The 15,780-nt window shown below is 38.7% G+C and overlaps 1 protein-coding gene and 1 long non-coding RNA gene across 6 annotated transcripts in view; one reads left to right on the forward strand and one right to left on the reverse strand.

Moving 5' to 3' along the window:
* The window catches only part of STAC2 (SH3 and cysteine rich domain 2), a 68,891-nt gene that overhangs the window by 28,902 nt on the left and 24,209 nt on the right, over positions 1–15,780 (forward strand). For all 5 annotated transcript variants that reach the window (XR_005558613.1, XM_039359107.1, XM_039359104.1 and 2 more), the window contains exons 2-3: positions 10,173–10,464; positions 13,806–13,903. Coding sequence is in view for 4 of the 5 variants with exons in the window: in XM_039359107.1 (XP_039215041.1) it covers positions 10,173–10,464; positions 13,806–13,903 (390 nt within the window). In the remaining variant the exon portion in view is untranslated. The remainder of the gene's footprint in view (positions 1–10,172; positions 10,465–13,805; positions 13,904–15,780) is intronic.
* LOC120315175 overlaps positions 1–15,780 on the reverse strand; it is a 61,590-nt gene that overhangs the window by 27,258 nt on the left and 18,552 nt on the right. The gene's annotated exons all lie outside the window — the stretch shown is intronic.

Below are 15,780 nucleotides of genomic sequence, written 5' to 3' on the forward strand. Positions count from 1 at the left end.
TATCAGTCATTTGGAAATTGATGCAGAACATCTCACAAGGATTTTCCTCCATTAGCAAGAAATATAATTAAATAAATAACCAGTCATTTACAATCCTTGTAACAGGCAGCTAACATGGCTTGATGTGAGTCCCAGCTTTATAGATTTTTCATAGTGTCATAAATGCTCTTTTCTCCTTGAAATCATTTCTAATAAAAATGATTGCTTCTAAATATTTGTTAATAATATAATTCTCCAGCTTTTGCTGCAGCACAGAAGCTTGCCCTTATTTCAAGACCTGAAATCTCCCACATATTTCTTAAACAAAAATCTCTTCCAGATTTTATTCTCATTGATCTTATTGTCACTTTTTCTATTTAAAGGGACAGCTGCAAAATGTCCCTTGTCTCCTTTTCCAATAAAAAACAAAAGACTTCTAGTTACCAGCCAACATTACACCTTTCCTTCCTGACTTTTAGAACCAAAGACTGAGAGCAGTTCTATTATACTATAGTCCTTGCACTGAATGACAATAGACTACCAAGTTTACACTGATACAAGAGTAATGTGGTACATCAGCAAATATTCAAATCAGTGTAAATGGTTCCTTCCCCTCCCTCCAATCCTCCTATAGTCCTGAGAAACTTTCTTAGAGAAGGTAGTTTATCTTTGAAATCTAGAACAAGTTAAACCTTAAACTTACTCAACAATCCTAGTTATCTTGCCAAGGTTTTACAAAGAGCAGTTTTCTCTCCCGTCTTCTTAATTCTTCTTGCACCACATCACATTACTGGCGTCAATTCAAATTCAGGTGGACTCTCCATTGCTCTTCCCACCATGATCTTGTCTCTCAACTGTTCCACTTCCTTGGGCACTTTGTCTGCTCTTGGTCTCAGTCCTTTCTCTCACTGGCATATGGATTAATTTGTATTAAAGAGCCATGGTGGCACAGTGGTTAGAATGCAGTACTGCAGGCTAACTCACTACTCATTCTAGTAGTTCGATTCTGAGCAGCTCAAAAGTTGACTCGGCCTTCCATTCTTCCGAGGTCAGTAAAATGAGGAGCCAGATTGTAGAGAGCAATATGCTGACTCTGTAACTGCTTAAGAGGGCTGTAAAGCACTATGAAGTGGTATATAAGTAAGTGCTATTGCTATTGCGGGACAGGATAGGGCTTTGTGCCCCATTCTGCTTCACTGGAGCCAAAGCTACAAGCAAGGAAAATAATAAAGGGGAATGACATCTATCTATCTATCTATCTATCTATCTATCTATCTATCTATCTATCTATTTATCGCCACCAATTCCAATAGAAATTGAATAGAAAAAAAGATAAAAAAGTCCATCAGAACAAAACATAAAACCACACAATAGTAAATACTAAAAGACAACATAGATGAAAACATAGCACTCCCCCCACTCACACCCATACAGTAATGCATTAATCCCAGCCCTGAACCAAAGCCATTAAAAGCTTCCTGGAACCCAAGGAGAGAGCATTTTCAGGAGAAAAAGTGGCACTGTGCCAGAAAAAACCCAACTTCCTTAGTCCTGCAACAGGATAATGTTTACTAGCACAACCAAATGAGCAGAAGCAATTGGACGCTTATCTCAGGAAAAATGTTTTATCTCATCACTATAAAACTAATCCATTTTTCCTTTTTCAGATTGCTCTAGTGAGTTCCCCCTCCCCTTTTTTTTTTTGCTTCCTAGTCATTTCTCCCAGCCTTGCTCTGTTGTTGGCTCAAGCCTTGTTTGTGTCTAGAAGAATCCCTGTACCTGTATGTCCCCAGCTTTATCACTTGTGCCCCTCACTTCCACATCTTTTATATTCCTTTTCCAAACATTGCTTTCAACTCTCTGAAGTGACCTTTCCCTCCCACCAGAAAGTCACAGTTCATATGTCCTTGCACTTTGCCTTCTAAAATACTCTGAATCTCATCCTGTGATCTTAATACCTTATTTTCCCTTTCTTCATCTTTGTATCTCTTATTCCTCTGTTATGCACCCACCCATCCAATTACAGAGTTATTACTTCCAGCATTTTGCTCTGTCTTCACTCATTTGTTTCACTTTATTGCAACCTCCTGAGTCCCAATAATGAGAGCTGTTGGCTATATTTATCTTGGGTTTCAGAAAGTACCCTTAAGCATTTCTAGTTCTTAGCAGTTTAAATGATTTGGCATTTATTCATTTTAAAAGTTGTTTCAACAGTTAGTCTCTTTAGGTCAGGAACTTTAGTCATGGTTTTCCCCCAATTACAGACCTCATTTCCCATGGCCATGTTGGTTGGGGATGATGGAAGGATTATGCCGCATCGCTAGTGCTTGTAATGGGTTCCACTATTATCAGTCCTTTTACTGCAGTAACTGACTGGAATCATGTGGCGTAGCAAAACTGGCATTATATAAGGAGAATGGAAAATATATTAGTAAACAAATTCCACAGAAAAGTTAATGTGAGCCAGATTACAATAACATAGGTAGAACCGTACAGGGATTCTGTACGGTTCCGAGGTGGCGCTAAGAGCCGAGGTGGCGCAGCAGTTAAAGTGCAGTACTGCAGGCCACTTTAGCTGACTGTGTTCAGCAGATCAGCGGTTCAAATCTCACCGGCTCAAGTTTGACTCAGCCTTCCATCCTTCCGAGGTAGGTAAAATGAGGACCCAGATTGTTGGGGGCAATGTAAATATATATATACATTGCTTACTGGTGTACACCGCTTAGAGAGTGCTTGCACTTAAAGCGGTATATAAGTCTCATAAATAAATAAACCGAACAGTAAGAGGCCAAATTTCTAAGTTACTATAAAATATTGGTTTACTCAACTACGAAAATTGCTGAGATATACTAACTAAGATATGAAATTATTTGTCCCATTCTTTGATGTTGGGCCATACTTGGTGCAAGTACAACTGCTTCACCAGCAAAATGGATTCAGCTCTTACTCGCCGGAAAGAGATAATGAAAAGAGCAGTGAAATGTGGTTGCAGACTAGCCAGCCCTAAGCTCACTCATCTCCAGACATACCTAAAGATTGGAGCATCTGTGGTAGTCCTCTAGGCCCACATGCTAGCCAGTGGGTTGCTGTTACATTGAGCAGAGCTTTTCCTCCAGGCCTAGAGTATGCTGTACCTTGAGTGCAGTTAGTCATGGCCTCTGCTCTGTATGTTCATGGTCCAATTCTCACAACAGCAGGTCAGTGGAAAATTTTCCTAACTTGTTCCACTGTTGACAGGCCTCTTTTTCCCAGCAGGAAAGAAAAATAGTAAAGAGAGGATGGTTTTTCTAGCACATAAATGGCCTGCAGCCTTAAACAATCTCTTTTTTCCTCTCTCTCTCCCCGCTACCAACACAGCCTCTCTTCCAAATCAGATTAAAGTAGTTTTTACTTGCCTTTTAAAATAGAAACCTTTTCTTGACTTCCATGTGCCCTCCTCTAGTTTATTTATTTAAGGCTTCTCTGGTAAATGAGGAAAGAGACTGAAGCTTTTCTCTTCTGTGAAGTCCTTCATGCTCTCTGAGCTTGGTTGTTTCCTTGAAGATGTTTCATTATCAAGCTAGGTGACATCATCAGAAATGAGGAGAAGAGAAATGGGTTGAATTTCTGTTTTGACTATTCCCCTAAAGCACTGCCTTCAGTTCCTTTTGGGAATTCTCCAGAAAAAATGTGATGATTGAAGAGAAAGGCAAAAATGAAGTTTATGAAGTATAAGAGGTTCAGTTTGATGTAGTAGTTAAAGCACCAGCTAGAAACCAGGAAATTGTGGTTCTAGTCCCACCTTAATCACAAAGCCAACTGGATGATCTGGTCCATCATTTTCTCCCAGTCCTAGGAAGAAACCAAGGGCAAACCATTTCCAAAAATCTTGCCAAGAAAATGGTATGGACTAGTCCAGGCAGTTGCTAGGAATTGTGGTACATTGGTTAGAATGCAATATTGGGAGCTTCCGGTAGGCAGCGGCGATGATGGCGGCTATCTTGTAGCCGTCCTCCTGGGACGGTGTCAGATCCGCGGAGCGCAGCGTGCATCAGCTGGCCCGCGGTTTGGAATCCCCTTCCCGGGCAAAGGGAAGGGGTAGAGACTGCAGGAGTAGAGGTGGAACCTCCGAACCCCCTCTGGATTTTTTCTTTGAGGGGGTAGAAGGAGTGTTCCCTCGGAGCTCCTGCCTATCTCCGCCTCCCAGCTGTTTTTGCTTCTTCGGAAGCAAAAGGAAACGTCGCTTCCACCTCCGCGGTTAAAGAGTCTCGGTGAGTAATTTTTGAAGCGGACAGAGCGGTTTAAAGGATTTTTTTTTTTTTTAGAGATTAGTATTTCACTTTCCCTTTTTAGTTAATTTTGGTCTTTCCTCCTTTGTTCTTTTTTGCTGGCACGGAGAGAGAAATTAAGATGGCGTTTTGAAAGTGTTCGGCTTTTTTTTTTTTTGTTCTTATTTCTCTGGAAGGAAATGGACTTAAATGATTGTTTTTGACTTTCTCTTTCTTCTTTCCCTTTTCTTTTTTTTTTTTGAGTGAGCTTGGGACTTCTTTCTTGATTTTTTTTTCTCTTTTTTGGAACTCTAAGGATTACAGTATTTTTGTTTTTTTTTAATTCTTATTTCCCTTTTCTTTTTTTTTGGAAAGAAGGAAAGAGATAATTTTGTTTTGAAAAATGGCTTCAAAGAGACAACCGCCTTCTATACTATCTAAGGTGGTTTCCTCTCCCACAACTTTAACTGTGCAACAACAACTTAAACCTGTACCACCAGCGCAGCCTCCACCCTCCCCTCCTTTGCCAGGCCTGTCTGCACAAGAAATCAAAGACATAATGGGAAATGCTGTATCCCAAATTAGGGATGAAATGAAGCAGCTAATTGTACAGATCAAATCTGAAAGCAAAGAGGAAATGAAGGAAATGAAGGAGTTATTAGAGGATAATAATACTATTTTGAGGCAAGATATAGTTACAGCTTTATCAGGCCTGGCTTCTGTGGTGGTGAAGTTGGACTCGAGGGTGGAGGAAGTCGCAGATAAAGTTGATTTTTTTGAGGATAAATTTCAAGATATGGAAAGGAAGATGGAGATTTCACAAGAGGATATTCTTATGTCCCAGTATAGAGAAATGGAATACGCCCTGAGAATCAGAGGTCTGAAGGAAGACATGAATCAAGATTTGACAGAGATGGTGCTTAATGACCTAGCTGTTGCTTTGAATATGGATAAAGACGAATTACGCAGAGAAGTGGAAAAAGTTTATAGAGTTAACTCTTGGATTGCGAAGCAGAAGAATTTGCCTAGAGATGTGGTGATTTATTTTACAAAGAGATCTCTGCGCAATGAAATCATACAAGCTTTTTATAATAAGAGATTCCAGATTGCTGCCCAAGATGTCATCATTTTAAAGGAAATTCCATCTAAAATTTTAAGAAACAGGAAAGACTTCGCTTTCTTAGCTAATGAGCTTAAAGCAAGATTGATGCCATTCAGATGGGAGATTCCGATGGGTATCGCTCTGAGCCATGCGGGGATGTGTTATAGGCTGAATACGGTTGCTAAAGCTAAAGAGTTTTATAATACGGTCCTGGGTGCAGGCTCAGCGTCATCTGTTCAGAAACCCTTGAGTGGCAAAGAGCTGGAACAGCAATCTGAAGCATTAGGTCTGATCTCTGCTGGGAAGTTACAACTGGAATGGCAATGTCAAACAGAGGTTAAAGAGCAGAGGATGACCCGTGCAGCACATAGACGCAAGGAAAAGGAGCAACAAAAGAAAGAAATCAAAGAATCTTCTTTGGAAAGTGCCTCATTGCCGGTGGGAGGAGCAAGATCCAAGAGTTCTGCAACACATACAGCAATGGCAGATATCCAGGCAGTCTTCTCCAGGCTCCTGGTTAAGGGAGATGGCAAAGCTTCTGACCTGGAATGTTAATGGTCTTAATTCCCCTCAGAAAAGAAAGAAAATCTTTCACTACTTAAAGCAACATAATAATGATGTTATCTGCTTGCAGGAAACTCATATTCTACTTAAAGATCAAAAATATTTAGTTAACGCCCGTCTGGGATCTCATTTTGTATCTCCTGCTTCTGGGAAAAAAGGGGGAGTGGTTATTTATGTCAAGCAAAATTTACCAGTTTGTCTGGTAGAATCAGATCCCCAAGGAAGATATGTAATGATTGAACTTGGTTTATATAGTAAGAAAATACTTATAGTGGGACTTTACGCACCAAACCAGCAACAGGAACAATTTTATAGACTGTTACATCAGAAAATAATCTCGCTGGATTATAGATCCGTGATATTAATGGGAGATTGGAATGGTGTCTTAGACACACAAAGGGACAAGAAAGGTTCTTCTCCTCTTTTTAAACAGGCTAAATTACCTAAAGCCTTTTTTGATATGAAAGAAGACTGGGAATTGAGAGACTATTGGCGGGAACGTAATCAAGAGGAGAGAGATTTCACCTTTTTTTCAGATAGACATCAATCTTTTTCAAGAATTGATTTTTTTTTTATTACAACGGACCTATATAATAGGGTAAAGAATGTAAAGATTTTTCCTAGGTCGTTGACGGATCATAGTCCAGTCTGGATGGAGTTGATTCAAGAAAAAGAGGAGAGAAGATCCTGGAGGGTGAATGAGAATTTATTTAGACAAGAAAAGAATGTTCAAAAGCTAAAGGAGTGTTTAAAGGATTATTTTGCTTTGAATATGTATAAGGGGACATCAGTGTCAATGGTATGGGATGCAGGTAAAGCATTTATGCGTGGGATCTTGATAAAAATGAATAATTTTCATAGACAAAAGCAGATTCAGAAACGTAAAGAATTGGAAGATGAGATTAAATTAAAAGAAAAGGCTTTGATTTTAACTCCTTTAGATGAAAATATTAAAGAATCTATAAAGTTGCTAAGAACACAATTTAACATGTTGATGGCGGATCAATCTGCAACTAACTTATTGTTCATGAAACAAAATACATTTTGTAATGCCAATAAACCAGGGAGATGGTTGGCTTATCAATTAAGAAAGAAACAGAGACAGAGAATAATAGATAAAATAAATTATAAGGGTAATTTAGTGTACCAGAAGGAATTGATTAAGAAATCTTTTTTAGATTATTATCAAAAACTATACAAATCGACTAATGTACAAACTCTAGATATAAACAAATATTTAAGTGAGGCTAATTTCCCTAAATTGACAGAAGACCAGAAACATGAAATTAATGGTTTAATTACTAATGAGGAAATTGCGATAGTAATTAAACAATTGAAATTAGGGAAAGCACCGGGTACGGATGGTTTGACATTTGTTTATTACAAAACTTTAATGGAAGAGATGATTCAACCATTAGGTGATCTTTTTAACAGTATTTTACAGGGTTTAGAGATCCCTCCGTCATGGCGCAGTGCTTTTATATCCTTGATCCCAAAAGAGGATCAAGATCTTACTTTACCAAAGAATTATAGACCTATATCTCTTTTAAATGTTGATTATAAGATTTTTACAAAAATTTTAGCTAATAGGCTTATGAGGGTTGTGCACCACCTCATACATAAGGACCAATCTGGTTTTATAACTGGTAGATATATGAAAAATAATGCTAGACAAATTATTAATTTACTAGAATATTTAGATAAGAATAACCAAATTCCTGCAGGGTTGATATTTTTAGACGCTGAAAAAGCTTTTGATCAACTGAATTGGTATTTTATGCTACGAGTAATTGAAGAGATGAATTTTGGTGAAAAAATATTACAAGCTTTTACTGCGATATATCAAAAACAAACGGCACAACTTATTGTTAATGGGGGTTTGTCAGAGGTTTTTACAATAGAGAAAGGTACTAGACAGGGATGTCCATTGTCGCCGTTATTGTTTGTTTTAACATTGGAAATCTTGTTGATCAAAATTCGAGGGTCGCAGGAAATAAAAGGAATAGAAGTTAACAAAAAAGAATATAAGTTGAGAGCTTTTGCAGATGACTTGGTGGTTACTTTGTCTCAACCTATTTATTCTGTAGTAAAGTTATTACAGTTGATTTATCAATATGGATTGGTTTCGGATTTTAAGATCAATGTTAATAAGACTAAAATACTACCCAGAAATATGACTACTCGGGATAAACAGATTCTAGCTAATTTGACTGGTTTTGAAATTGTTAATAAGGTAAAATACTTGGGGGTTATTTTATCTGTATCTAATGCAAAACTGTTTAAGAATAACTATGAAAGGTTGTGGGTTAGGGTACAGAAAGACTTGAGGAATTGGGAGAAGTTGCAGTTATCTCTCATGGGAAGAATTGCAGTGATTAAAATGAATATCCTACCCAAGTTTCTCTTTTTGTTTCAAATGTTACCGATTTTGAAGAATGAGATTAATTTAAATGATTGGCAGAAAGGTATTAATAAATTCATTTGGGCAGGGAAAAAATCAAGGGTAAAGTTTAAAATCATGCAAGACTTCCGTGAGAGAGGTGGACTCAAGATACCGAATTTGAAATTATATTATGATGCGGTGGCTTTAACATTAATTAGTGATTGGGTAAATTTAACAAATTTGGAGATACTCCATCTGGAGGGATGGGATTTACTTTTCGGTTGGCATGCCTATTTAATATTTAATAAGAAAGTGGATCGGGTTTTTAAATCTCATATTATAAGAACTTTTTTACTTAGGATTTGGAGAAAATATTATAAAAGTGATTTTAAAATACCACTATGGGCTATACCTTGGCATGCGATAGAGGGCATAAAGAGAGGTGTTAAAATGGACACGGTGTCTTATACACAATTACTCAGATGGGATGGACATAACTGGCAGTTAAAATTATTGGAAGAGTTGGTACATGAAAATATTACTTATTCTTGATTTCAATATAGACAATTAGCAGATAGATGGAAGCTGGATTGCAAGGTGGGCTTTCTTAGAGAAGATGAAAATCTTTTCAAGCAAGTAAAGGATCAAAGACAAACTCACATTAAGAGAATTTATGGGGTTCTAGTGGAACTGGATTCAGAATCAGAATTAATTAAAGATTGTATGATTAAATGGGCGCAGAATTTTGGTGAACCAGTTCCACTGGATATCTGGGAAATTATTTGGGTGAGGAATGTTAAATTTACACAAGCCCAGAATTTAAGGGAGAATTTTTATAAAATGTTTTATAGATGGCACCTTGATCCACGAAAAATGTCTCTTATGTATCCTGACCTACAGCCTAAATGTTGGAGATGTGGTTGTTTGGATGCCACCTATTATCATATTTGGTGGTCGTGTAAAAACATAAAAAGTTTTTGGATTAAGATATGGTGGAATATTCAGAGAATTTTTAGAAAGAGGGTAAAATTTACTCCACAACTATTTTTGTTAGGTATAGTTACTGATTGTGATGCAAAGGAGGTTATATTGATGTTGAACTTGATCACAGCCGCAAGGTTGTTAGTAGGACAATATTGGAAGAAGGAATCTTTGCCTACTTTGCAGGAGTGGTTTTTTAAAGTATCCTACTTGGCGGAAATGGCAAAGATTTCGGCTTTCTTAAAAGAACAATCGCAGGAGAAATTTTTTGCTGTTTGGGATAAATGGATAAAGTTTATACAATTTAAATTGGATATAAAAAAATATCATTTAGCTTTTTTATAACTTTTATTTTCATATATATATATATATATTATTGTAATTTTTTTTTATATAATCTTTTTAACTTTTTTAATTAAGCCTATATTCTGCTCTGGGAAGCTCTGGGGGGGGGAGGGTGTGGGTGGTTTGGGGAGGGTTGTATTGTTTTGTTTTGTTTTGTTTTTTGTTGTTTTCTGTTTTTTGTAAAAAAATTTCAAAAAATTTTCAATTAAAAAAAAAAAGAATGCAATATTGGAGGCTAATTCTGCTCACAGCCTGGAGTTTGATCCTGATTGGCTCAAGGTTGACTCATCCTTCCATCCTTCCGAGATTGGTAAAAGAAGGGCCTAAATTGTTGAAGGCAATATGCTGACTCTGTAAACCACTTAGAGAGGGCTGTAAAGCACTATGAAACAGTATATAAGTCTTAGATGCTATTGCTATTGTTATTTGAAAGTACAAAATCCATTAAGTATATTGAATATTTCATCACTTCCAGTGGATACTGGGCAAACTTCATGGTGTTAATATAATATGCCTTCCTCCCCAATGACTGCTATTATTTCTTCTCTTTTTCTTTCCCCTTGTCTGATAGTTACAAAGGTTCAAACGCTCTCTGTCACTCAAGACCATCCTGCGCAGCAAGAGCATGGAGAACTTTTTTCTGCGCTCTGGTAATGAGTTCAAGCTGCCCTCCGATGTCCTGCTCAGCCCTCCTGATTCCATGCCACCCCCCTCTCCACCCCCAGTTCCCTCTGAAACAGAAATCTCCCCCAGAGCCCTCCACAAGTCCCTGGGGACCCTCAAGCCCATGAAGACCCACAGTTTCCAGGAACACATCTTCAAAAAACACAATCCTTGTGAAATTTGCCATCAGCTTATTGTAGGTGAGCAATTGGATGCCTTGTTTCCCCAGCTTCTTGATAATGTTTGCTAGTTCTTGTCATGCACACTCAGGAGCTGAATTCTGATAATTCTTTTTCTATCCATGTCTGGATTACTTTAAACTCTAAATCCTAAACTACTGCCAAATCAGGATAGCCTTCCTCCTTTTCCTCAAATAGATTTACATTTAATAAGGATTAGGCATTGATTCTAGATGAAGCTTGGAAAAATATGCATTAATGGAAGTTGGCTGTTGATGTATCTCATCTGCTTGAGTGGAGCTTGCAGAGAAAGAATAAAATAGCTGGAGCACAACCAATGAAGGAGCAAGGAGGTGCCCCCAAACCTGATTTTTCTTTTTCTTTTTTAAGCAATTGGAGGTGGATGGAAGCTTTAAAGCTTAATAGTTTAATTTCTTTTGCTGGCCAGCATTGTTTGTTTAGATTGGAAGTTATGATAGCCATTAAGTGAAGCACCCATGTGTTCGTCTCATGTGAGATAATAAAAGCCCAGTCTAATGAGATAATAAAAGCCCAGTCTAGCACAATATCAACAAAGAAGAAAAATAACAGCTCTCAAAAGAAACCAGTGTGGCTGCATAAAGAACTCTCTGATAAATTGAAAGATAAAAAGGACAAGTATAGAAAGTGGAAAGAGGGCACATAACTAAGGCAGAAATATCAGTAAATAGCCCGAGCCTGCAAAGATGAAGTGAGGAAAACTAGGGCTCAAAATGAACTCAGGCTTGCGACCAAAGTCAAAAATAACAAAAAAAGGTTCTCTCAACATGTAAAAAACAAGAAAAATGTGAAGGAAATGATTGGTCCATTAGTGGGGGAAAGTGGCAAGAAGGTGACAAGCAACAGGGAGAAAGCAGAACTATTTAACTCATTTTTTGCATCTATCTTTACACAAAGGGAAAAAACAGACCAACCTATCAAAAATAGTGCCATAAAAAACAAAATAGAAACACAAGTTAAGATAGGCAAGAAAATGGTAAGTGAGCACCTGTCCAGACTAGACGAGTTCAAATCACCAGGACCAGATGGATTACACCCCAAGGTTCTCAAGGAACTGGCAGATGCGATCTCGGAACCACTGAACTATATTTTTCAAAGATCTTGGAGCACTGGGGAACTACCAGAGGACTGGAAAAGAGCTGATGTAGTTCCCATCTTCAAAAAAGGGAAAAAAACAGATCCAGGAAATTACAGATCTATCAGCCTGACCTCAATACTTGGGAAGATTCAGGAAAAGATAATCAAACAACGAATCAGCGAACACCTAGAGACAAACAAAGTCATTACTAAAAGTCAACATGGGTTTGTCAAAAACAGATCATGCCAGACAAATCTTATTGCATTCTTTGAGCAAGTGACAAAATTAGTGGACCAGAGGAATGCTGTGGATATAATTTACTTGCACTTCAGTAAGGTATTTGATAAAGTAGATCACAACCTACTACTCGATAAGATAGAAAAATGTGGGTTAGACAGCATCACCACCAGATGGATTCGTAGCTGGCTGACCAGCCGAACTCAGCATGTGGTCCTCAATGGAACTGCATCTACATGGAGGGAAGTGTGTAGTGGGGTGCCCCAGGGCTCTGTTCTGGACCCAGTGTTCTTCAACATCTTCATCAACGATTTGGATGAGGGGATAAGTGTTTATAAGATAAATTATAAGACGATAATTTGCTCATCAAATTTGCAGATGACGCTAAGCTGGCAAGAATAGCCAACACTACAGAAGACAGGCTTAAGATACAGGAGGATCTGAACAGACTTGAACACTGGGCAATATCTCACAAAATGAAATTCAATGGTGAAAAAAGTAAGGTTCTACATTTAGGCAAGAAAACCCCAAATGCACAGATACAGTATAGGCCAGGGGGTACCTTGCTCAATAATAGTAACTGTAAGAGGGATCTTGGAGTCCTAGTGGACAATCACTTAAATATGAGCCAGCAGTGTACTGCAGCTGCCAAAAAAGCCAACACAGACCTAGGCTGCATTAATAGAGGGATAGAATCAAGATCACGTGAAGTATTAATACCACTTTACAATACCTTGGTAAAGCCACACTTGGAATACTGTATCCAGTTTTGGTCACCACAATGTAAAAAAGATGTTGAGACTCTAGAAAGAGTACAGAGAAGAGCAGCAAAGATGATTAGGGGACTGGAGGCTAAAACATATAAAGAACAGTGCTGGAATTGAGAATATCTAATCTAATGAACAGAAGGACGGGGGACATGATAGCAGTGTTCCAATATCTCAGGGGTTGCCACAGAGAAGAGAGAGTCAAGCTATTCTCCAAAGCATCTGAAGGCAGGACAAGAAGCAACAGATGGAAACTAATCAAGGAGAGAAGCAACCTAGAACTAAGGAGAAACTTCCTGACAGTTAGAACAATTAACCAGTGGAAAAACCTGCCTCCAGAAGCAGTGAATGCTCCAACACTGGAAGTTTTTAAGAAGAGACTGGACAGCCATTTGTCCAAAATAGTATAGGGTTTCCTGCCTGAGCAGGGGGTTGGACTAGATGACCTCCAAGGTACCTTCCAACATTATTATTATTATTATTATTATTATTATTATTATTATTATTGAACCCCACATACCTCTTCTTCCCAATGCAGGCATTAAATGAATGTGTGGATTGTTGAGCGGAACATGGGATGCCTCAAGGTCGCCAGAGAATACCCCAACCTCTTGAGGCACCCCATGCTCTCCCTATGCCCCTCAGGATTCCTACCTCATCAGGCCCCTTATCCTCCTCCTTGCCCACATCACCAAGTTGCCCATCCCGCATGTCCCTAACCCAAGGTCTGGAGTTCTTTGAAAGGTATGTGTGTGATTGGTGACACTGGGTGAGGAGGAGGGTATGAGGCTTGGTGGGGAGATGTGAAGGAAGGTGGGAGGGCCCTACAGTATCCTTGTGGTCAGACTTAAGAATGAACAATCATGGGGGCAGTGCAATGGTTATAATGTCAGGACCAGGTTGTAAATAGCTTTTTTGGAGGGGAGGTGCTAAAGTGACCAGCTGTAAGTCAAGGACTACCTGTAAATGAATAGGAAATATAACCCTGGAAATAAGTGTTAAAAAAAATCAGAAGATGGTTGTTTCATAATAGGCCACTCTCCAGGTATGTTGACTAGAGGGGATGGGAATTGATATCAGCCTTATTTGAGATGAGTGTATAGCCTGTTCCTTGCTATCAAGCATGTATTTCTGATTTTTATTCTCTCTTCCTCTGCCTCTCAATATTATTCCCACCAACATACATCTATTATCTTAACAAAACACCTTGTAGCTTCCTTGTGTTTTGGTTTTACTTTTAGGAAACTCCAAACAAGGTTTACGATGCAAGACATGCAAAGTGAGTGTGCATCTGTGGTGTTCAGAAGAAGTTTCTCATCAGCAGTGCCTTGGCAAGACAGTAAGTAGCTAAGCAAAGCTATGCAAGGGTTAGGCTGGAGAGATCCAGAGACGGAAAGAATGGACTGTATTCTAAAGTTTACACAGGGTTAATACAGATAGGCCTCACTTAATATCCAATTATTGAATCACTGTTTGACATTTCAGTGGTGCTGAATGAAGGAGTTTGTGCCCAGTCCTATAAGTACAAGCCATTGCAGTGCCTCCACAGTCATGTGGACAAAATTTGGTTCCATTAGAGCCCACCTGCATGTATAACCACCTTTTTTGCCACCCACCAACACCAACATCCCAGATGTTGCCACACTGCATACCACTACTGTACTGGGCAAGACTTGTTTCATGCTGCTTTTTTTCAAGCTGTTATAGCTAGGGCTTCAATTTGCATACCAGCCAAAGTCTCCATTCATATACCTGTCAGGGCCTCTATTTTCAAGTCAGCCAGAGCCTTCTTTCGCAAAAGGAGACCCCAGCCAGTGTGCAAAAGAAGGTCCTATCTTTGCTGGCACAAAAGAAGGTCCCAGCTAGAAAGGTCCTTCTTTCAGGCACTTGCCTTCTTTCATGTGGCCTTATTTCAGAAAAAAAAAATAGTTCTGGCCGTGCCTGTTGGGACTCAATGGCCTTATTTCAGAAAAAAAAAAATAGTTCTGGCCGTGCCTGTTGGGACTCAAAGAGGAGATCTTGCTTAGTGTGCAAGAGAAACCCTCCCCCCCCCTGATTGCACCAGTGTAAAAGGAGATGGCACAAAAGAAGGCCCCCAACTAGTATAGTAATGGCATGTGGTATAGCAATAGACAAGCCTGGGCAATGGGGGCAGCAGATAAATGGGCAGCCAAATGGGCAGAGATGGGGGGGGGAAATTGGTGGATAGGGGAAGCTGAAGTGGAGAGGGTCCTTATCGTTTTCCAAGAATGCTTGGATCCTGGTGGGCCTCTGCAAACAACTTTGGGGGATTCCTGCAGTAACAGCAACTGTTAGCCATTGCTGAGCTGTTATGTGATGTTTCAATTGGTGACTACATCATTTAATGGTGGAGTTGTTAGTCTCAATTAGGGTTGTTAAGTGAAAATTAATTGGGTGACTTTGGGCCAGTCATTCTTAGCCCAACCCACTTTACAGGATTGCTGTGGGGAAAATAGAAGTAAGAAAGTGTGATGGATATTTTACTGCCTTGAGTTATTTCTAAAAATTATCAAGGCAGGATACAAATAAACAAAATGAATGAATGAATGAATGAATGAATGAATGAATGAATGAATGAATGAATGACTAGTATCATAGACTGAATAGTACACACATACTATTGGCAGTGATATGGGGGAAAAAGAAACAGGAGGGTTGATTCTGAAGTTCTTACAAAGTGTTCGTTTATTTTGGATGAAGTCCAGTATCAAGAGTTCTAGGAACTGAATTTCTTTGCGCAGACTTTCTCTTAAAAACAAATCACTTTTTGTGTTTGTTTGTTTTTAAAACCAAATAAGTTCTGTGGTTGTGAAAATATCCAGAAGGATCTCTCAAAACTGGATGAATGGTTATTCAAATGACAAACATTCAGTTTAAATAAGTGTAAAGTGAAACACTTTAAGGCAACACAGAACCCTCCCCAAATTTCAGATATTCACTGATGTGAATTGCTTACCAGACAAAAGGTCTTCAGGTTATTCTGAATAGATATAGCAGCTTTGAAAAGGCATATTCTGTGACATGAGTGAGAACATAGGGAACTGAAAATAAAACAGCCAACATTGTAATGTCTGGAATATCTATATATCTGGTATGTTCTATGGTTGGATTATGGTTAGATCTGGAGGATGTGCAGGGCAGGGCAGATTAAGAATCAGTTTGTCTTTAACATCTTCCTTAGAAAGAAAGGCTGGA

The sequence above is a fragment of the Crotalus tigris genome, unplaced genomic scaffold (genome assembly GCF_016545835.1).
Source record: "Crotalus tigris isolate CLP2741 ecotype Arizona unplaced genomic scaffold, ASM1654583v1 scf7180000019068.10715455, whole genome shotgun sequence".
Lineage (NCBI taxonomy): Eukaryota > Metazoa > Chordata > Lepidosauria > Squamata > Viperidae > Crotalus > Crotalus tigris.